The 24,302-nt window shown below is 38.8% G+C and overlaps 1 protein-coding gene across 1 annotated transcript in view; it reads left to right on the top strand.

The window, feature by feature from the left end:
• Positions 1–735: 735 nt before the first annotated feature.
• Positions 736–24,302, top strand: part of LOC130034161 (cytochrome c1, heme protein, mitochondrial-like) — a 110,501-nt gene continuing 86,934 nt past the window's right edge. The window contains 1 exon segment of the mRNA XM_056125707.1: positions 736–894. Coding sequence (XP_055981682.1) covers positions 736–894 — 159 coding nt within the window.

Raw genomic sequence — 24,302 nt, 5'->3', positions numbered from 1 at the left:
GGTAGGGTGAAGGAACTTTAGGATGATGGTGAAGGTATCTGCACACTCTGGTTGTTAACATGGTGTAGAAGTAATGCCAGAATAAAACAATAATATAAATGCTTTTGTAAACTATGATACCACAATAAGAATCAATTCAGAGTATAATTTTAAAATTAAGCAAATCTTGCTATTGATGAAAATATGTTGGTTAAAGTGAAGTTTTTGGAGCACAAGGGGAAATTTAGAGGCCATAAAAAAAGATTAGCCTTTTGACTATATAAGTTTTTGAAACTTTAATATAAATAGTGTCACACAATAAACAAAATCTTAAATAAGACAATTAAAAACTTTGAAAACAATTTCACTACATAAGACAAAGGACAAATTTCATTAATTTATAAACTGTCCTTACAAATCAGTGAGAAAATCATGATCAATCCAATTGAAAATTAGAAAATACAGATGTCAAAATGAGTTCTCTGCATCAATTTATATGATCATATGGTTTTTTAATATAGGAATATGTAAAATAAAATTTCATTAGAGATAGATCACAGTTCCAAATATAAAATCTAAAACAATGAGGCATTTAGAAGAAAACTTCTATAAGAGCAAGCTATGAACTATCAAGTATTTCTCAGGAAATACATTTTTTTTGTTATTTGATTTGATTCCCATTTTTTTTGTTAGTAAAAACACCATGAGGTATAGTTGTAGACTTACAAACTTTCATGCTTGGGTTTCGGTTATACAATGACGCACTCCATCAACCTTGAGATCAACCTGAGGCCACAGACGTCCCAAGTGCTGGCCAGAGACGCAGACAGGTGCATGTTTGTCAGCATGCAGATAATTACAACATGCAACATGCTAGTCGACAAAAAGCTTGCATTCAGTACATTTGAAATACATGTAAAAATAATTAGAGGCTGCTCCAAAAGCCAAAAACAGTAACCATAACGGGTCTCATTTTCCTGACCCTGAAAGATCCCCCAATATGCCATTGGGCTACACTATCATGCTACAGGGACAAATGGAGACATTACTGGTGCCCACTCGAGCAAATCGATGAACAACTGGACGACAAATGATCAAGTGATGGTTTTTATTTTTCTTTTATTGATATGGTGTATCATGTTGACTGACTTGCAAATGTTAATCTATCCTTGCATCACTGGGATAAATCCTACTTGGTCATTGTGTATGATCTTTTTTATTAGTCATTGGATTCTGTTTGCTAGTATTTTGTTGAGAAACTATGCATCTGTATTCATCAGAGATATTGGCTTGTATTTCTCTCTTTTTTGTGGTGTCTCTGATCACTTTGGATAAAAATTGAATGTTTAAATTAGGTAAAGGGATACATCTACCTTATATATCTATCTTATATATCTACTTATATCTACCTTATAAGCTTTCAGTATCTATAGTAGCACTGTAACACTGTTGTCCCATTGTTCAACAATTTGCTCAAGCAGGCACCAGTAACATCTCCATTTGTCCCTGTCGCATGCTAGTGTAGCCCAGTGGCATCTGCTCACCCCAGGAACACAAAGGGAGACCTGCTGTTACTGTTTTTGGCATATCGAATATGCCACAGAGAGATTGCCAGGCTTTGCCGTGTGGGTAGGATACTCTCTGTAACTTGCCTGGCTCTCCAAGAGGGACAAAGGAATTGAACCCAGGTCGGCTGAGTGCAAGGCAAATGCTCTACCCGTTATGCTATCGCTCCAGCCCAGTATCAATAATGCAAACCGTAATACCCCAATGGAAAGAGAGAAAGACAGAGAGACAAAGATAGAGAAGAAAAGTGCCTGCCTTTGGTGTGGGGGCAGGAGGGATGCTGGGGACTTTGGTGGTGGGAAATGTATAATGGAAAATGTGTAACTGGTGAAGGGATAGGTGTTAGAAAATTATGACTGAAATCCAATCATGAACAACTTTGTAATTTTATATCTCACTGTAATTCAAATAATACATGTTAAAAATTTAGAAAATATAGGTTCCTCTCTGGGCACGCGCAGCTAGAAACAGCCCCTAGACAGCCGGTTTTCAACCCCTGATCCGCGTGGGACGGGCACAGAGGCCCAGCTCTGGGCAACAAAGCTGAACGGCTTCAATTTCAACAGGTACAGCCCGCCCCCAAGGGCCTGGGTTCCTCTCTGGGCACGCGCAGCTAGAAACAGCCCCTAGACAGCCGGTTTTCAACCCCTGATCCGCGTGGGACGAGCACAGAGGCCCAGCTCTGGGCAACAAAGCTGAACGGCTCCAATTTCAACAGGAAAAGCCCGCCCCCAAGGGCCTGGGTTCCTCTCTGGGCACGCGCAGCTAGAAACAGCCCCTAGACAGCCGGTTTTCAACCCCTGATCCGCGTGGGACGGGCACAGAGGCCCAGCTCTGGGCAACAAAGCTGAACGGCTCCAATTCCAAACAGGAGACATTCCCAACTCCTCGCCCAGTGCCAGGGATTTTTTCCGGAGCCGCGGCCGCGTTAGCCGCGGCTCCGGAAAAAATATTTTCCCACTACATATGCCATAGGAACCATAAGCTAACTTCTTAGATGGAAACTTCTCTATTTTAGCTCAGCCACTAGAAACACAGTTGCCAATAACTCATAAGCCTATCTTAACTCACACTGCATATCAAGCAGAATAGTAACACTAAACGTGAAGGACTAAACCACACCTCTCACAATGGTAAAGCAACGCAAAAGCCCACCAAACTTTCATATTGAAGAGTCTAGCCCAGATGACACAAACAGTACTGTAGTGTTCGACAACCTCTCTGACAAGGAATTCAGAAGGGAGCTACTTAGGATGCTTAGGGAATTAAAAGAAACAATGGAAACCAATGCCAATAGAAGACAAGAGGATCTGAAGGCAGAAATGAGGAAAATGCAATCAGAAATGTCAGACCTGAAAAATCTCGTAGGCGAATTGAAAAACTCAGTGGAAGGACTCAGCAGCAGAGTAAGAGCGGCTGAGAACAGAATCAGTGAGCTCGAAGATGAAGTTCAGAGACTCTCCAGAAAAGAGCAGAAAATGGAAAAGAGACTCACAATTCGGGAACAGATGGCAAGAGAAGATCGGGATGAAGCCAAGAGGGGTAACATAAGAATTATTGGAGTCCCAGAGGGACAGGAAGAAAACCTCGATGAAGAAGAAACTGTCAAAGAAATCATTGCTACAACATTTCCAGAGCTGAAGAAAACTTGTGACCACATTCAGGAGGCCCGAAGGGTACCAGCTAGAAGAAATCCGAATAAAAATACCCCAAGACACATTCTGATCAAAATGACCAAAACCTTAGACAGAGACAAAATTCTGAAAGCAGCAAGATCGAAGAAAGAAATCTCTTACAAAGGAGCATCCTTAAAATTCACAGCTGATTTTTCTGATGAAACCCTCATGGCCCGAAAACAGTGGTGGGACATAGTAAAAAAACTCAATGAAATAAATGCCTCCCCCAAAATACTTTTCCCAGCAAGACTCTCATTCATAATAGAAGGAACAACACACAGTTTCACAGACAAACAACAGCTCAGGAACTTCATAGACTCAAAACCATGGTTACAAGAACAACTAAATGGGCTACTTTAAGGCAAGAAAGGCCCCTCAAATACACCCAATTTTAACATAACAATGGGACAAAATCCCATAACAATAATCTCTCTCAATGTCAATGGGCTAAACGCACCAATTAAAAGACATAGAGTGGCAGGATGGATTAGAAAATTGAACCCAACATTCTGCTGCCTGCAAGAAACGCATCTCAATAGTCAAAGCAAACACAGACTCAGAGTCAAAGGCTGGAAAACAATCCTACAGGCAAACAGCTCCCATAAAAAAGCTGGGGTAGCCATCCTTATATCAGACCACATCGATTTCAGAGTGAGGAAGGTCATAAGAGACAGTGAAGGCCATTTCTTATTGATCAGAGGATCTGATCAGAGGAACAATGGAAGAAAGGGACTTAGTAGATATATACAGGACACTTCATCCACAAAAAGCTGAATACACATTCTTCTCAAGCGTACATGGAACATTCTCCAAGATAGACCACATGCTGAGCCACAAAACATGCCTCCATAAAATTAAGAAGGTAGAGATTGTATCAACAATCTTCTCAGACCATAATGCGCTGAAATTAGAAGTAAATCACACACAAAAACAGAAAACTAAATCAAACACCTGGAAATTAAACAGTGCACTATTGAACAACGAGTGGATTAGACAGGAAATCAAAGAGGAAATCAAAAGATTCCTAGAAACGAATGAAAATGAGAACACGAGTTACCAAAACTTATGGGACACAGCAAAGGCTGTGTTAAGAGGAAAGTTTATAGCTCTACAAGCATTCCTCAGGAAGGAGGAGAGAGCACACATAAGTAACCTAACCTCACAGCTTAAGAACTTGGAGAAGGACCAAAAAAAGGAGCACAACCCGAACAGGAGAAAGGAAATAATAAAACTCAGAGCAGAGATTAACGAGATGGAAACCCAAAAAACAATCCGAAAGATCAATGAAACCAAGAGCTGGTTCTTCGAGAAAATTAACAAGATCGATAAGCCTCTAGCAAAACTCACAAAGAAAGGGAGAGAGAAAACCCTAATAAACCGAATCAGAAATGAAAAGGGGGTCATTACAACAGAAACCACAGAAATTCAGAGGATCCTCAGGGAGTACTTTGAGAAGCTTTATGCCACGGAACATCAAAACCTCGAGGAAATGGATAAATTCCTAGACTCCTACAGACTCCCAAGGCTGAACCAAGAAGACCTGGAATACCTGAACAGACCTATCACCATCAAGGAAATTGAAATGGTAATAAAAAGTCTCCCCAAGCACAAAAGTCCTGGCCCGGATGGATTCACTAGTGAATTCTTCCAAATCTTTAAAGAGGACTTACTCCCAATGCTCTTTAAGCTTTTCCACGAAATTGAAATATCAAAAACACTTCCAAACAGTTTCTACGAAGCAAATATCACACTGATACCAAAAGCAGACAGAGATACCACAAAGAAAGAGAATTACAGGCCGATATCCCTGATGAACACAGATGCAAAGATCCTCAACAAACTACTAGCAAATAGAATCCAACTACTCATTAAAAAGATCATACACCATGACCAAGTAGGATTCATCCCAGGGATGCAAGGATGGTTTAACATTCGGAAATCAATCAACATAATCCACCATATCAACAAAAGAAAAGATAAAAAGCATATGATCATATCAATAGATGCAGAGAAAGCATTTGATAAGATGCAGCACCCCTTTATGATGAAAACCCTAGCCAAAATGGGTATAGAGGGGACCTTCCTCAACATAATTAAAGCCATCTACCACAAGCCTACAGCAAGCATCATCCTCAACGGGGAAAAACTGAGAGCCTTCCCTCTAAGATCAGGGATGAGACAGGGATGCCCACTCTCTCCACTGCTGTTCAATATAGTACTGGAAGTACTAGCAATAGCGATGAGGCAAGAAAAAGCTATTAAGGGCATTCAGGTAGGAAAGGAAGAAATCAAGCTCTCACTATTCGCAGATGATATGATACTCTACTTAGAGAACCCAATAACTTCCACCAAAAAACTCCTAGAAACAATAGACTCGTATAGTAAAGTTGCAGGTTATAAAATCAATACCCAAAAGTCCATGGCTTTCCTATACGCAAACAGTGAGAGAGAAGAAAGCAACATGAAAAAAACAATCCCATTCACAATTGTGCCCCAGAAAATCAAGTACCTAGGAATCAGCTTAACTAAGGAAGTAAAGGACCTGTACAAAGAAAACTACAAAACGCTACTTCAGGAAATAAAAGAGGACATGAGGAAATGGAAAGATATCCCCTGCTCATGGGTCGGGAGACTTAACATTGTCAAAATGGCAATACTACCGAAAGCATTGTATAAATTCAATGCAATCCCTATAAGGATACCCATGACATTCTTCAAAGAAATGGAGCAAACACTCTTGAAATTTATATGGAACAATAAGCCCCCACGAATAGCTAAAGCAATTCTTGGGAAAAAGAAAATGGGAGGAATCAACCTCCCGAACTTCAAACTGTACTACAAAGCAGTAATAATTAAAACAGCATGGTACTGGAACAAAGGCAGAACTGCAGACCAATGGAACAGGGTTGAATACACTGACATCTCTCCTCAGTCATGTGCTCATCTAATCTTTGATAAAGGTGCAAGTAATGTGAAGTGGAGTAAGGAAAGCCTCTTTAATAATTTGTGTTGGCATCACTGGACGGCTACATGCAAAAAAATAGGCTCAGAACTCTGCCTAACACCATGTACAAAAGTAAGATCAAAATGGATTAAAGACCTCAACATCAGACCAGAAACCATAAGGTACATTGAAGATAAAGTTGGCAAAACCCTCCATGACATTGAAGCTAATGGTATCTTCAAAGATGCCACGCCACTGGCCGAGCAAGTGAAAACAGAGATAGATAAATGGGACTATCTCAAACTAAGAAGCTTCTGCACCTCCAAAGAAACAGTGACCAAAATACAAAGACAGTCAACAGAATGGGAAAAGATATTCACCGAATACACATCTGACAAGGGGTTGATATCCAGGATATACAAAATACTGGTTAAACTCCACAAGAAGAAAACATCCAACCCCATCCAAAAATGGGGCAATGGAATGAACAGAAACTTTCTCAAAGAAGAAATCCAAATGGCAAAAAAGCACATGAGAAAATGCTCTACATCATTAATCATCAGGGAGATGCAGATCAAAACCACAATGAGATACCATCTCACACCTCAGAGACTGGCCCACATTCAAAAGAACAAAAGCAACCGATGCTGGCGTGGATGTGGCGAGAAAGGGACACTCCTTCACTGTTGGTGGGAATGTCCACTGGTTCAGCCCTTCTGGAAAACAGTATGGACGATTCTCAAAAAATTAGAAATTGAGCTCCCATTTGACCCAGCAATACCACTCCTGGGAATATATCCCAGAGAGGCAAAAATGTATAGTCGAAGTGACATCTGCACTTGTTTGTTCATTGCAGCACTCTTTACAATAGCCAGAAACTGGAAGAAACCTGAATGCCCAAGAACAGATGACTGGTTAAAGAAACTTTGGTACATCTACACAATGGAGTACTATGTAGCTCTTAGAAAAGATGAAGTCATGAAATTTACATACAAATGGTACAATATGGAAAGTATCATGCTAAGCGAAATGAGTCAGAAAGAGAGGGATAGACATAGAAAGATTGCATTCATCTGGGGGATATAAAGTAACAAAGTATGAGATTAATACCCAAGAATAGCTGAGATCAGCACCAGGAGGATTTCTCCATAACTTAGAGGCCAGCCGGGTATCCTAGAGGAAAGGGCTGTTCAGATAGAGAAGGGAGCACCAAATAAAGGATGTTTGGAGGATCCTCCCAGGAGGGGAGATGCATGTCGAAAGTAGACTATGGACTGAACATGTTTGCCACTCAATGCCTCTTTTGCAGACCACAACACCCAAAAGGAGAGAGAGAACACAGGGGATTGCCCTGCCACAGAGACAGGGGGGATGGGGGGATGGGGGTGGGAGGGATATTATCCATGGTGGTAGAAAATGGGCACTGGTGGAGGGATGGGTATCTGATCATTGTATAATTGAAACCAAAGCACAAAAAATTGTAAATCTACAACTTTAAAAAAAATAAAATAAAATAAAGGGGAAAAAAAATCTTAAAAAAAAAAAGAAAAAAAAAAAGAAAAAAAAATTTAGAAAATATAAATAGGCAGTTTACAAAAGAGAGACATATGAATTAATAATTATAAAATTCATATGTAATAAAAAATAGAGAGACTTAAATAATTTATCGGATCAGAAAAATTTAAAATGGTGAACTAAAGCCTGTTTTGATGAAGATGTTGGAGAATGAATAATTTATTGTTCATTAGGGTAGATGTTTATGAAACATTTATGTCACTTCCTGTTTTTATTTTCAAATGTTATAGAATGAGAAGATGCTATGTTTTGTAATCTGAAAATAGTTAATAAATACTGTGATTATTTGTGGCATTTGGAAGCATATTGGTTCAGCTACAAGTTCATCAGTTCTTCAACTATTTCTGTCATTGGATTATTACATGATCTTGGATAAGTTATTCCTCTACCTTCAGCCTCAGTTTCTCTGTCAGGGGCTTGGCTTGGGCTAGACCAGTGGTCTGACACCAGTGTTTTGGAGTTCCTTATGGTTCTATGATGAAAGGTCAGGTCTGCTAACTGGGTGTAGGGGGTTAATGATTGGGTAGATCTAGGTCTTCCAGGTTAATCCAATTAGGTTTAATAAAACAGATAACTAGATGGTTGGATAGATCTAAATGGAGTTTTAGCTTTAGCAGTTTTTGTTATTTAGGCTTTTCACAAATTCATTGAAGTTGCTTGTGAGTTAGGCTAGGATTGTGAAGGTTTATATTGAATTTTAGATAATTTTTTTTATCCAAAACAGTCCTAGGGCTCAGGAGATAGCTCTAGTGGAAGAGCATTTACTTAGCATATACAATTACCTTAGTTAAACCCTTGGCACTGCAAATGTCTCCCTAGCATCCCCAGGTGTGACAGTGTTGGCCCCCACCCAAGCAAGCTGGGTGTTGCCGATATAAAAATAAGAGAAAAATTCCCTTCTCATATTTATTTTATAATTAAAATGTTATTTATTATTTTAATGTCTATTATTTTATCATAGTATAGGCAATATATTTACAATAACATTAACATTGATTTGAGGTATATTCACTGTACCTCACCACCATAAAACACACCACTGACCTTGTTAATTCTAGTCTACTTCTTAAGTTTTCTCTATCCCCTCTGTGCCTGACTAGTAATATCAGGGTTTTAAAGCAAAGCCAAGGGTTTGCCATCATTTTTTTTTGCTTTTTGGGTCACACCCAGCGATGCTCAGGGGTTATTCCTGGCTCTGCACTCAGGAATTATTCCTGGCGGTGCTTGGGGAACCATATGGGATGCCGAGGATTGAACCCAGGTCGGCCATGTGCAAGGCAAACGCCTTACCCGCTGTGCTATCACTCTAGCCCCGTGGGTTTGCCATCATTTTATGCTATTGTGCCTTGTTTGGATATTCTATCACAGATAATGAGATCACACATACGCCATGCTCCTTCTGACTTATTTCTCTTTAGATGGTACTCTCCAGTTGCATCCAAGCTACAGCAAACTTCAAGATTTAACATTTTCTTACAACTGAATAGTATTGCATTGTATATATATGTATGTATATATATATGTGTGTGTATATATATATATGCCACCGGTTGTTTGTTAATTCCTCTGTTATTGGACATTTGGGTTGAGCAACATCTCTTTCTTACTGTACCTGTCTACCAGTTTGCAAGAAGATTTTCAGGTATAAGACTGTGCAACCTTAGTTCTGTGTGGAAGCAGAAAACTAATCAGCAAGAGTAAATTCCCTGGTAGTTAATGGCTACTTTAAAGACCAGAGCAGAGGCCAGGGTATATGGCAGGTAGGGCATTTGCCTTGCATGTGGCCCACCTGGATTCAATCCTGACAACTCACATGGTCCCCTGAGCTTGCCAGGACTAATCCCTGAGCACAGACCCAGGAGTATACCCTGAGCACTGATGGTGTGGCTCAACCCTCCTGCCTCCAAACAAAAAAGAAAAAGACAAGAGCAGTTTTTTTTCTTTTCTTGTCGGAGGAGGGCGGCTTACAAATTGATACTCTGGGGTGCCGAGGGTCAATACTGTGCTTCTTTGCCTCTATATGATTTGCTGCTGTGGAGTGACCTGAGGTGTTTTGCAGCAGAAAAGTAACCAAGGTACCTAGTTAATAAATATATCTTTCCTAACATACTTCTTCATAGACAAGAGATCTTAAGAGTTGGGTGAGATTACTGAGTTCTAAAAGATAGGGCAACTACAGCATGCGTACTGATTAGACGGTTGACTGGGCCTCTCAAAGTATACAACCAGTTTTTACACTTGATCTAAGCATATTCTGGGATCTAGCCTATTCAAAATTAGGAAGATAGTAAAGTTGTCCTGAAGTATTTAACTTCTTATATATGTATTTTTTTCCTCCACCTCTGCACTCTGTTCCTCCTTCTCCTAAATCCTAGGTATCCGGTATCACCCCTCATTTGATTCCTTTAATTACAGAGTATAATTGCTGATAAGTTTTTTATTTTGGAATTATTTATGATGCAATTACTGCCCCCAATAATAAAATGATCACTCCTCTCTTAAGGCAGCAGCATTGAATGAAGGAAGTAAGTTTTTTTGTGAAAGGGACTCAGACTTAGTAGAGAATAAATCCCACTCCTTGGGGAGCCGGCTATTCGTTGGCCTGAGTCTTAATCACTGAGTCTGTTCTCTATTTCCTAAATATGTCTCTGGTATGACAATTAGAAACTGTGTGAAAGTGTTAAAAACGTACTCTTAACCTTAGTGATGTGTTAGCTTCCTGGGTGATGGGGGGCTGATTAAGGAAAAGCAGCTTCTTTCCTTAAGGGAATAGAATTAGAAGATAAAAAAAGCAAATCTGTGAAAGTCATACAAAGGACCATGAAGTTCTGCTTGGGAGTTAGAGAAAATTGCATGCAATCTATTGCCACTATTTTGAATAGTAGTCAAGATTTATCAGAGCTGTTTAATTTTAGAACAGTAGAGGGGAAAAAACACTTTAAAAATAAAGCTAGGATCTAGCAAAAGGCTGGTGAATTTCTTTTAATCTCAGGCATAAAGGCCCAGATTCCTCAAGTTGGGTAGAAGGAAATGGACTGTGATTACTGGGGAGAAGCTTGAGTTCAGAACATTTCTGAACTCTTATGTCTAACTACTTACCAATAGTATTTTCAATGACTTATTATTGATGCAGGTGAGGCAGAAGTGGCAGCGGCAGGTCTCCGTTCGTGATTCCCAGGTTTTTCAGTATTTTCAGGAATGAAACTATTGAATAATAAAGATTTTCAGACTCAGAATTGAAAAGTAGAAAAGCTTATTGGAAAGTAGAAGAGGAAAGAAAAGGAGATCCCCAAGTGGGGAGGAATTTAATATAGGACTAAGTTAACTATGCCTCTTTTGGTGGGATTTTTATAGGAAAACCTGGTGTTTGTGTTACAGGGAATGCAGGGAAGTGAAACACAAGGGTTTTCCTGTAGACACTTTTAAATGAAAATTGAGTCTTGGCAAGAGTTACAGAGGATGCAAGGATCTAACAGATCCTTGTCTGGCCATTTGCCTTAAGGATTTCCCATTATTTTAGGCTCCCTGTGAGCCTAAGCCCTCCAAAAGAATTTTATGTTCCTGGGTAATTCATGTAATATTAAGACTGGACCTTGGGGATGAAGCATGTGTTAGGTAGATGCAGGAGGGCTGAAGCATCTGGTAAGAGAAAAATGTGGCTTCCTCTTCCACTGGCAAGGGGAAACTAAAGTTCCCTCGTTCATTATTGGGCCAAATAGTGCATTATTGGGAGAGGTAGGTAGTTTATGCAATAGACATAGAAAACCTTTCCATATTCACTCTTGCAGTTTAATTTGGAAAATATCTTTCCTTCCTCCTTCCTACTCTTACAAATTCAGGCACCTCTAGAAAACTTTGACAAATGAATTGGAGCAGAGTAAGATGATTTCAGGAAGTATTTTTCCAGTGCAGAGATAGCCATTATGAGTGATGCCCACATATAGAATGGCAGTGATTTACAAAGGGTGATGCATGTCACAATCATCAGACTTAAAAAAAAATACATATTTCCCACTTTCTCGTCAGAGGCTATGAAGCTGTGATCTAGAGTGAGTCTAGGAATACAAAATTTTAACAAACTCCCCAAGTGATTTGGAAGCACATCCAAATTAATGGCTGACTTAAGAATGAGAGACACCTGTGTAATAAAGGGGATACATTTTCCAAGATAATAATAAAACTATGGACAAATAATCATAGAGCCAAGGACAATTCATTCATTCAGCAAACTTTTCCTAAATGTTTACTGAATAGAGAAATAATGAGATGGAGCTGACCCTCCCTTTAAAGGAGTTCCACATCTATATTAATAGACAGTTACCTTCAATGTGGGCAGATTCACCAGAGGGAACATTTTACATTTAAGATGTCAAGGTTTTCATCAATCATTTTAATTTCAATTTTAGAAAGTGATAAATGCTAGGTTTTCATATATCATTTTAATTTCAATTTTGGAGAGTGACTAAATGTAGATAATGACTAAAATATAACTAGAGTTGAAACAGATACTAAACATGCTATCATAATATAGAGAGGTAAATGCACTTTAAGTCTCTGAGAGTATAGAATTAAGCATTTTCCCATGTTCTGAAGCAACCAGCATTTGAAAATATTTGAAAGTGTCAAAGCAGGATTAATTTTAATTTAAATAATGAGCCTTTTGAACATATACAAAGAATACACTGTAATATAATTGTGCTATTTGTGAGATAATTACACTGCATTTATAATATTGTTTCATACATACTACAGACAGTATAGTCTAGAAATTTAAATAGAATTGAAAGAATTATTTGTTAATAATTCTGGTTTTGCAACACTGCAGAATGTCTCTGTGACCTGACCATTTGTTATCTCAATTGTGGCCTTTCCAAGTGCCTTGAGTACTGAAGAAAAATATTTAATCCAGTTTATAAGAGTCAAGAAAGGTTTCTTAGAATATTTATTTTCTTACTGCTATTCTTTTTCTCTGCCTATTTAGTTATTACATGGCTATGGAATTATTATACTATTAAATTGTAATGGGAAAAGTTTTTATTTGCACTGAATGCTGATGGTGACATGTGGGTGACACTTAAGGATGTCAGGAGGACTTGATCCATTTGGGTTTTTAAGCAGTTCTATTAGCTTGGAATAATCTCATTGTCCTTGGACTGGGCAAAAAGAGGGTTGCATGTGTCTAAGGCATGTTGAACAAGACTTGGCTATGAAAGGGAATGAAAGGGTAAATAACTGAGGGAGGAATAAAAACTCAGTAAAAGTAGTTTAGGGTCTACATGACAAATTATAATTATTTTCCCTTAGAGATTTATTTCCTTTGTGCAGTAAAGTTTTACTTGTTTGTAGGTAAAAATCATTAAAGAATGCAAAGGAACTCCCTTCTCTATCTGAGCTGCCTTTTCCCCTAGCATGTGCGACTGGCCTCCAAGCCATGGAGTGAACCTCCTGGTACTTATCTCGGCTGTTCTTGGGTGTTAGTCTCCTATTTTGTTACTTTATATTCACCAGATGAATGCAATATTTCTATGTCTGTCCCTCTATTTCTGACTCATTTCACTTAGCATAATACTTTCTATGTAATACCACGTGTATGTAACTTTCATGACTCCATCTTTTCTAACAGCTGCATAGTACTCCATTGTGTAGATGTACCAAAGTTCCTTTAACCAGTCATCTGTTCTAGGGCACTCGTTTTTTTTTTCAAGATTTTGGCTATTGTGAATAGTGCAGCAATGAACATAAAAGTGCAAATGTCATTTCTACTGTACTTCTTTGCCTTTCCGGGATATATTCCCAGGAGTGGTATTGCTGGGTCAAATGGGAGCTCAATTTTTAATTTTTTGAGAATCATCAATACTGTTTTCCAAAAGGGCTGAACCAGTCGGCATTCCCACCAACAGTGAAAGGGAGTCCCTTTCTCGCCACATCCACACCAACACAGGTTGCTTTTGTTCTGTAATAAGAAAAAAGAAAGATCAACTCAGCAGTCTCAGCTAAGTGCAGCACTTAGTTAGCTGGTTTAGTCAGTCAAAAGCTATTACGTTTGGGGTATGTCAGATACAATAGGGTTTCCCCAAGGACAAATTGGAATCTCAAAGTGGGGTGTTATCAATTCATCTTTACATATAAGATGCAATCCTGATACTGGATGGTTGAAAGAGCTGGAAGCATAGTGAGACTGTGGGTGCAAGCCAGAGAAACAATGAGTAAATTGCCACTGAAGGACAAACATATTTTATACTATTGAAAACATCCTCAAGACATTTGGCAATGTACCATGAGACTGGAAAAGAACAACAAAAACTAAACAGAAAAAAAACCACCTGGGCAACCTGTAGAAGAACAAGAATTCATGAGCATCACATAGAAAATGAGTTTGATGTTCAAGCTGCTTCCTGAAATGGCAATAAATATATTACTATAGGATTGGAATGTCTTTCTGATGGAATCTCCCAGTAAATATGTTTACAGGCTCAACAGACGTGGAAAACATTCACCTAATAGGCTCACATCTAGCATTTGTCTCCAAGAGCCTAGAGAAGAAAACCTTTATCTCAACAACCATTCCATTTCTATCATGGGACAGATTGCTCCAGCACTGAATATCTTTTCTTACTTGATAAAAAATTTGCCATTCTTTATGTACTCAGATAATAATTCATCTCTTTTCCCTCTTGGAGAACCTAATCATAGGACCTTGTGTCCTTGAGGAATGAAATATACAAATCATAATGTTTATTTTAGTGAGTTCTGATATACATGTGACAGCTACTCTCAAACTGTGGGACACTGTCATCTTCCTAGATAAGGGGAAAAGATTTCCTTAAAGCTTTTCCTGATCAATCCAGCCATACACACCTCTAAAATAATGCACCTTTGATTTTTCGCATTAAATAGTTTTGTTTGTGTAAAAAAATGAATGCAAAGTAATTGTTTCATCTTGAGTAGATTCTCTTTGAAGAAGCATGCTAAACATGAGATTGAAGAAGGTTAAGGCAGATAATTGCCTTTATGTCAACTAACAATGTTGCAATATTATGTAATAACAAAAAGGAACATCTGCATGTTAGCAGGTAGATAACTATAATATAACCCTTGTCAACAGCCACTATGATCTTTTAACCCCTCTATCAACCCAGTATAAACCCACTATCAGTCCACAGTAAATTCATCTTTGAACCCACTATGATCTTTCAGCCAATAGACAGACAAAGTCTAGAAGACATCTATTGTTCAAAGTAGCTAGAACTACCATACTTGGCATAGATATTGGACACACAGTATTTTACAGTGAATTGCAGTCCTTCCCTTCCTCATTCTTAATCCTCCATCGAATTTCCCTCTCAGTTTTCTGTTTAGTGTTATAGTTGACTGCTGGGACAGAGGCTTTGCTACTTTTCCAGGCCCATAGCTATGTCTATTGCCAGAGCTTCCCTTTAAACTCAGCTTTCTCATTTTATTTACTTAATTTTATTTTTAGTTTGGAGCCACACTGAGCAGTAGTCAAGGATACTTCTGATTCTGTGTTCAGGGATGGCACTTAGGGAACCTTATCTGATATTGAAAATCAAACCATGGTCGGGTATCTGCAAGCCTTACATGTTGTACTATCTCTCTAGTCCCGGTTTCCTCTTATTTATAAAGAGGTTATTTAGAATAGATGAAAATGCAACATTTTATGTAGGATACTTACAGTGATTAAAATTAACAGTAAGTACAGACATAGAGCAAATCATGAACAATTTTCAGGTGCTTTTATGGATGTTATAATTATTTATACTATAGAAAAATTTTACTTTTAGTTCTGTTATTTAACGATCTTAATTCATAAGAGAATGATCATCTAGTCATTTTCTTTGCTATCTACTATCAGTCCCTACTCATGGACCTCTGGGAGATAGATAATGAACCACAACAAACCAAAACAAACTAATATAACGTGTTAATATTTTTGTGTTAGTTTTCGATTCCTGCTATACTAAATACCACCACCAATAAAGATTTATCATCTTACAATTCTGAGGGTTAGAAGCTTAAAATGTGCCTCTCTGAGCTAAAATTGAGAAGTCAGCAAGGCAATAATAATAATAATAATAATAATAATAAACAGCAGGTGTTAGAGTATGGAGTCAACCACCTCTCAAGGACAGAGAACAGAGCGAGTAGAGCAAATCACATAGCGAGGTTTATTGTTCCAGCTAGCTGGGGTCCAAGTATCCACTCGACACAGTGGGTTTCAATAAGGACCCTGAGCACTAGGTTCAGCAAGTTCTTATACTTTCAATTTGGCAAGTAAGCATTACTCTGCAAATTTCTATTACCTACAGAGTACACACCTATTTTTGTTGTTGTTTTGGCCCGCAACATCCAGCCCACTCCTTGACAATTACATTCCAGAGACCTAATCTCATTCCGGGGATTGAATCTTTGACAAAAGCATCTGTTTTTTTCTGCTTTTTTTTTGATCCTGGAAGAGGCCTAAATCACTCAGAGCCTGTTATGGCATTTCTCTGGCTAAGCGGGTCCTAACACAGGGATATGTTATGTTTTAAGGTTCTAAGGGAAAGAGCATTTCTTCGTCTTTTAAAGTTTTTAATCTACATTTCTCAGCTGATGGTAACATTCTGTCTTCAATTACAGCAGTCTCATTACTGAGAAATCTCTTATTTAGATCACCAGAACCAGATTTTCTTTTTTTTTAAATTCTAATCCAGCTCTCTTTTTTCACTTGTTACTTTCTTTTTTATTTCATTTGGACAATTAAGATAATTCCTGATAATCTCCTCGTCTCTTCCCATTTATTTATTTATTTTGGTTATTGGGCCACATCCAACAATGAATGCTCAGGGTTTACTCCTGGCTCTGCACTCGGAGGTACTCCTGACTGTGCTTGGGGGAATCACATGGGATTTCAGGGTTTCAGCCCAGATCAGCCACATGAAAGGCAAATGCCCAATCTGCTATAATATCACTCTGCCTTCTGATGTGCTTAGTAGCATATTCACTGAATATGAATATTAGGACTTGAAAACCATTGTGGGAACATCATTCTGCTTCATGTTATTCTGCTTGAGGTCATTCTGCTTGATGTCATTCTGCTTGAGGTCAAGATACACCTGCTGGTGTTTGAATCAAGTAGCAATAGAAAAGCAGATGTACCTGTAAAAGTGCTTTGGAATCATTGTGTTTTCATGGGTAATATTTTTTTACCAACTTGCAGCTTGAAGCTGTAGGGATCATTTAGTTCAACAGGCTTGTTCTGCATTAATTTACATGATATTCATCCTAGGTCTTTGCGAATACCTTGAACACACTGTTTTTTTCCTTGCCAATTCAGATTCAGCCCATCCTTTAAGTTTATGCCCAGGCCCAACTTATATGTTAATTCTTCCTTAATTATTCTGTATTTAGAGTAACCATTAATTCTGTGTACATATTCTTACTTGACATTTTACTTCAGTCTCTCCGATACTTTTAGTGAAGGCTTTCGAAAGACAGACTGGAATTCCCCAGAAAGTTGGCATGTCAGTGGTCATTCGAAATAAGGAAGAGAAGAGTAGGCAACTAATTTGCCTCTGAGTCCTTAAGCAACTTGGGAGGCAGAGAAGCTGCCAAATCTACTTCATTGCTTTAGATCTGATAATCTTCTGAGGCTGAACATTTGCACTTGGTTACTATAACTACAGGTTTGTAGGCGAACATTAGAACATAAAAAGATTTGAATCTTTCAGTTAGTTTAATGCAATATGAAGATAAAATATCTGTGAAAGTCAGACCTTAAGACTAATTATGTCAGTTGCTTGTAATAATTGTGATAGCGTGTGCCCAGGTCATTTTTCTAGATGGGCTTCAAAACAACCAGGGAATTTGTTAGAAAGCCTATAACAAATCAGTTTCTTGAATAAAATTGCATGTTCAGAATTCTGCAAAAGTATTCTAGAAGTCTAAATTAACATCTGATATAAACCATCAAGGTATATAATATTATATTTTTAAAAATATGACATTTATTGTTGCATTATCTCCCAGAAATGTCTATATATGTGTCGAGTAGCTGTGGGTATCAACAAATGAAAGGGTGTGGAGGAAATCTCAAACATCTGGGTTATCATGTAAACCAGCTGATGAAGCATCCAGATATTGGAGGCACGATTACATTCAAGTATCTAAATTATTGGTTGACTATTCTATTTAACTTCTGGTCTTGAGTCTTAAAATAGCAAGTTGAGTTCTGGTTATTTGGATTATTTCTAAATGTTCAGCTTCTAACATATATTTTTTGGCCAATTCTCATTTGAATAACACTGCATGCATCACAGGTAGTATTTCTTTCTTTGCTCATCTTCTCTCTTAGATTGAATTATAACTAAAATTGGTGCTCCTTTCTCGATCACTTGGGATTCATAATACTTAGGCTACATCCACATATCATTAAAAAGTATTTTAAGTTGGTGGCTGGGGAGAGCACAGCGGGTAGGGAGTTTGCCTTGCACGCAGCCAACCCAGGTTCTATTCCCAGCAACCCATATGGTCCCCTGAGCCCCATCAGGAATAACTCCTGAGTGCAGAGCCAGGAGTAACCCCTGTGCATCACCAGGTGTGACCCAAAAATAAAAAAATGTATTTTAAGTGAAAAATATGATGTGGTATCTAAATAAGTATTTATTTTGATTGGTGTGTGAAATAAATATACCAGTTTGACAAAAATAAGTGGGCAAATCAGACAGAACAATTAAACATTCACTGTGAACATAAATCCCCATGGAAAGATATGCTAGTTTTACTACCCTCAAAATACAGCTCAAATATACTCACATCTATCTTAGTACACCACTACTAACCTATTTTAAAACTTCACTTAGACTATTGTAGTATTCTCCTGATCTTTTTCTCCCAGTTTTCTCTCATTGTAAGGCAAAAAATGGTTAGCATTTGATCCAGTAAAACTGGGAATAAGTACAAAATATAAGAAGCATAAATTTTAAATCCAAGTGACTGATAGTCTAGGAATCCATGAGATAGTATAGGGACCAAATTCAAAGGATTTCTGTAGTGGTTCTCCTGGAACCTATCTGAGTATTAGGCCAGTAGTAATAAAAGACTGTAGTTTTGATAAGGATCCGAAGATTTCTATAATCTTATATGCCAGAGTAGCTAATTTTCATCATCCCAAATCTACCGCTCCTGGCAAACTCCACTGGGTTTAACAAATTCTTCCTATTTTCTGATGAGGTTTCTTTTTAATGAGATTTCTACATAAAACTATGGTTCGTGGACACTTAGCACAGGTTCTGGAATATAGTTAGTGCTCAATAAACATTATCTATGGCCTGCTCGAGCAAATCGATGAACAACGGGAGGACAGGACAGGACTATAAGGTGAATTACATATCATATAAATGCAATATACCATATAAACACATGGCATTATGTAAACGTATTTTCTTTCTATATTATCTTATGAATTCTTTTCTCAGTTTATGTAAAGTAGTTCCCAGTGGCATGGGATGACCTTGGGGCTCATTGTCACTGTTGTCAGCCTCTGAGAAATTTCTTATATATATAAGATTGTCAGTAACAGAGATCCTATCATTAACTTGATGTAAGCCAGGGAATATAAATTTTTGTAAAACCGTAATGAGTTCTAATAATTAATTTCTCAATGTGTTTCATGTATATTAATGTTTTCTTTGAATTTATATGGGAGTTCCTTGAGAATAGAGTTCATCTTCAAATGCCTTTATATTTCCTTCTCCACTGCCAGTCTTTCCAAGAGTCTATAATTATTGTTGACTTGATTCCTTCGTCTCATATATTCTGTTATTTCTAGGTACTCATTTTTAATTTATTATCCTTTCCCATCTCTCCATGAATGAGTAGTGTGCCACAAATTTGACTACATATTTGTAATGAGGAAGAAAGTTACTGATTAGAATGGGATTACCAAAATTAAACCTCATATTTTTCCCTGGATTTTATTTCTATTTGCTTTTTTTTCAGTGATATTGCAATCATTATTATCCTCCCTGGGCTGGAGTGATAGCACAGCAGTAGGGCATTTGCCTTACAAGCGGCCAACATGGCCAACGCTAGTTCGATTCCTCTGCCCCTCTTGGAGAGCCCAGCAAGCTACCGAGAGTACCTCGCCTGCACGGCAGAGCCTGGCAAGCTACCCGTGGCAAGCTACCCATGACGTATTCGATATGCCAAACACAGTAACAATTCTCATGATGAGATGTTACTGGGCCCGCTCGAGCAAATTGATGAACAACAGGAGGACCATGACCATTATCCTCCCATCCAAAGAACACAATGAAATGCCTTTTGTATTGGGAGGTGTTTGTGGTTTTATGCATAAAGTTTTTAGCAAAAATTAGTGTAACTTAAATGGAGTTATGCCATTATAACCCAGGGCAGTTTTCTCAGTGTGAGTTCTTGCAAGTTAAGGATTTTCAGAATTGAAAAATGAAATCAGCTGCTCTGTTGCTGAAGATAATCAGGTGTGTGTAATATCAAATACATCTATCTGGATATTTCTGGAATGTCAAAATAAGATTTTTGAATATACATGGGCTGGAGCAATAGCACAGCAGTAGGGCGTTTGCCTTGCATGCAGCCAATATGGCCGACCCGAGTTAGATTCCTCCGCCCCTCTTGGAGAGCCCAGCAAGTTACCAAGAATATCTCCCCCGCACTGCAGAGCCTGGCAAGCTACGCATGATGTATTCGATATGCCAAACACAGTAACAACAAAGTCTCCAATGGAGACTCCAAAGACTCCTGGGCCCGCTCGAGCAAATCAATGAACAACGGGAGGACCATGACCGTGAATATACATACTTTGGTGAAAATTTATTTTTCTTTTTTGGACAGCAAGCTCAACCTGCAGTGTTCAGGACCTACTTCTGGTTCTGCATGTAGGAATCACTCTTGGTGGAGCAGGGGGCAATATGGGATGCCTGGGATTGAACTCCCATCAGACATGTGTAAGGCAAACACCCTAGCATCTGTACTATCACTAAAGTTCCAATATGAGAAATTTTAATTTATAAAATTGTTCTTTAGACTTCATAATTTATAAATTCTCAAAGATAAAAGATTTCTACACCTTTGTCCTTGATTAAGTTTAAATATTCAGTAGCATGGGGATAGGGATGAAAAGCTCTTTGTATTTTAGTTATAGTCACTGTAAACAATTCTCAAAGAATTAAGTGTGCTTTCCAGTTAGTTTCTGATATCATATGACCTTTATGAGATTTAACTTTTTGAGCAAGATCACAAGAAAATAAGAATGCCTTTTTCTCTTCAGGTTCTTTACCTGGTTCCAGGGTTGTCTTATTTATATTAACATTTTAAAGTTATTTTTATTGAATCACAATTATAAAAACTTTAAAAAGGTGTTCATGATTGGATTTCAGTCATATAATGTTCCCTTTACCAATTTCCCTTCCCCGATTTACTTTTCTCACCAACAGGGGTCCGAGTTTCCCTCCTGCCCTCTGAACCCCCCCACCTGACACTATAGCAGGCACTTTTTCTTCTCTCTCTCTCTCTCTCTCTCTCTCTCTCTCTCTCTCTCTCTCTTTCTTTTAGGGCCTTATGGTTTGAAATACATATAATTAAAAGTTATCAAGTATATCCCTTTACCTACTTTCAACACTCTGTTCTGTCCAAATTGATCATTTCCAACTATTATTGTAATGCTGATCCCTTCGGTACCTAGGGTTATCTTTTGACAGAGTGGTTGGTCGTCATCACAACTTCAGATGTATTATATATTTTATCACTCTTAAAACGAATGCTCATGCAGAATTTTTTGCTTTAAGAGTGGTTGAGTAATGTATGTATTGTTTTCAAAAAACTAGAAATTAAGTTCCATTTGACCCAGCAATACCACTTCTGGGAATATAACCTAGGAGCCCCAAAACACACAGCAAAAATGCCATCTGCACTCCTATGTTCATTACAGCACTATTCACAATAGCCAGAATCTGGAAACAACCTGAGTGTCTGAGAACAGATGAATGGATAAAGAAACTATGGCACATCTAGACAAGAGAACACCATGCATCTGTTAGGAAAAATGAAGTCATGAAATTCACCTATAAATGGATGGACATGGAGAGTGGTTTTTTTTTTTTTTCCCTCCCGTTGATCGTCGATTTGCTCGAGCGGGCCCAGTAACGTCTCCATTGGAGACTTTGTTGTTACTGTGTCTGGCATATCGAATACTCTCAGTAGCTTGCCGGGCTCTCCGAGAGGGGCGGAGGAATCGAACTCGGGTCGGCCATGTTGGCCGCTTGTAAGGCGAACGCCCTACCCTCTGTGCTATCGCTCCAGCCTGAGTCAGAAGGAGAGGGACAGATATAAAATGATTGCATTCATTTGTGGTATATAAAAACATATAGCAGAAGACTATATCCATGGCCATGGGAAACACTACCTGTCTGAATGCAAGGTTCCATCCCAATGGAAAACCAGCAGGACTATACTACTGTACAAGAAGGGAGACATCCATGACATTGGCAACTATCACCCGATCTGCCTATTCTGTCATCTACAAGTTGTTCACTTGAGTCATGCTGAATAGGATTGGCAGAACACTAGATCAAAGACAACCATGCGAGCAAGCTGGGTTCTGCAAAGGATTCAGCACCATCGACCATATCCACATGTTAAACAAGCTCATTGAGATTTCTCGGGAGTTCAAGATGCCACTCTGTCTAACGTTCATTGATTTAAAGAAGGCCTTTGATTCTGTTGAGACAGAAGCGGTCATTGAAGCCCTAGCCAATCAGGGCATTCAAACTCAATACATCAGGATCCTCCATGAGCTCTATCACGGAGTCACTACCGGGATCTCACCAATCTACAAAGAAGCAATCATTGATGTCAAGAGAGGGGTTCGGTGGGGTGATACCATTTCACCGAAACTCTTCAGTCCCACCCTCGAGAACATCATGCGATGACTGGAATGGGAAGGAATGGGAGTGAAAATAGATGGTCGGCAAATACACCACCTCCACTTTGCTGCTGACATTATTCTAATAACACCAAACATTAGCCAAAAGGCACAAATGCTGGCCGACTTCGACTGTGAGTGTGGAAAGGTCAGACTTCAGCTGAATCTTACGAAGACAGTGCTTATGAGAAACAGTCTCGTTCCTGACGCTGCATTCGCTCTCAACAGAACGACCATCTCCGAATGCAACAGCTATGTGTACCTAGGTCGAGAAGTCAACATGATGAATGACATGGCACCTGAGTTGTGCAGGAGGAAGAGAACGGCTTGGAACGCCTTCAAGAGCGTTGAAGAAATAGCTAAGAGGACAAAGAATCTCCGGTTCCAGGCACATCACTTCAGTTCCACTGTTCTTCATGCATTAACGTATGCCTCAGAGACCTGGGCCCTACGCAAACAGGATGAGAACGCTACTCGGGTCTCCCAAAGAGGAATTGAAAGAGCTATGCTTGGAGTATCACATTTCACTCAAATGAGAGAAAGAATCCGGAGTTCCAACCTCTGTTGATGATCAAGAATCAGGGACGCTGTCTCTTTTTCCAAGTCGTCAAAAATCATATGGGCTGGTCACGTAATGAGATTTAGAGATGACTGATGGACTAGAGCCGTTACCAACTGTAATCCACGGAATGTCAAAAGACTGTGTGGCCACCCACCTACCAGATGGTCAGACGTCTTCATCAAGATCATGAACGATCGGTTTGAGGCTCTTCGTGTTCCTAGAACGAACAGACGCCATTGGGCTACACTAGCACGCGACAGGGACAAATGGAGATGTTACTGGCGCCTGCTCAAGCAAATCGATGATTAACGGGAAGTCAAGTGATCAAGTGATGGGAAACAGATCCTAGGAGGACTGGTCAACTGTTGGAAACAACCATAAGTGTCTGTGGGATGGAGGGTGGGTAAGATAGAGAAGAGAACAATATGACAATAATAGCTGGGAATGATCACGCTGGACAAGAACTGAGTGCAAAAAGTAGGTAAAGGGGTTTGATTTTTGATAACCTTTCAGTATCAATGTTGCAAACCACAATGACCAAAAGGAGAGAGAGAGAGAGAGAGAGAGAGAGAGAGAGAGAGAGAGAGAGAGAAGAAAATAGCCTTTCATAGAGGCAGGCTGGGGGTGGGAATTTGGGAATGGTGCAAGGGAACTTGGGGACAACTTGTGTTGGGAAATATACACTGGTGGAGGAATGGGCTTTGGAAAACTGTATGACTGAAACTTAATCCTGAACAGCCTTATAAAGGTCTATCTCACAGTGATTCAATTAAAAAGTAAGAGATAAATAAAAATTTAAAAAGAATAGTTGAAAGCTAAAATTACTCAAGAACTCTTCTCCAAAAATCAATGCAATGTGATAAAAATGAATCTCCTTAATTTTATTTGTGAGTTTTAATTCAATTAATCATAAAATTCATTTTACTTGCAAGAGCTGTTTTGCCTAAGTTGTTTCTAAGTAGTCAGTGGTTAAAAATGGTTGTGTCACCACGACCTGTCTGGAAATGAAAATAATTTAAAATGCCAATTGAGTCATGG

Source organism: Sorex fumeus, unplaced genomic scaffold (genome assembly GCF_029834395.1).
Source record: "Sorex fumeus unplaced genomic scaffold, SorFum_2.1 ptg000058l, whole genome shotgun sequence".
NCBI lineage: Eukaryota > Metazoa > Chordata > Mammalia > Eulipotyphla > Soricidae > Sorex > Sorex fumeus.
The sequence above is the reverse complement of the archived record's forward strand: the minus strand, read 5'-3'. Positions and strand labels throughout refer to the sequence as shown.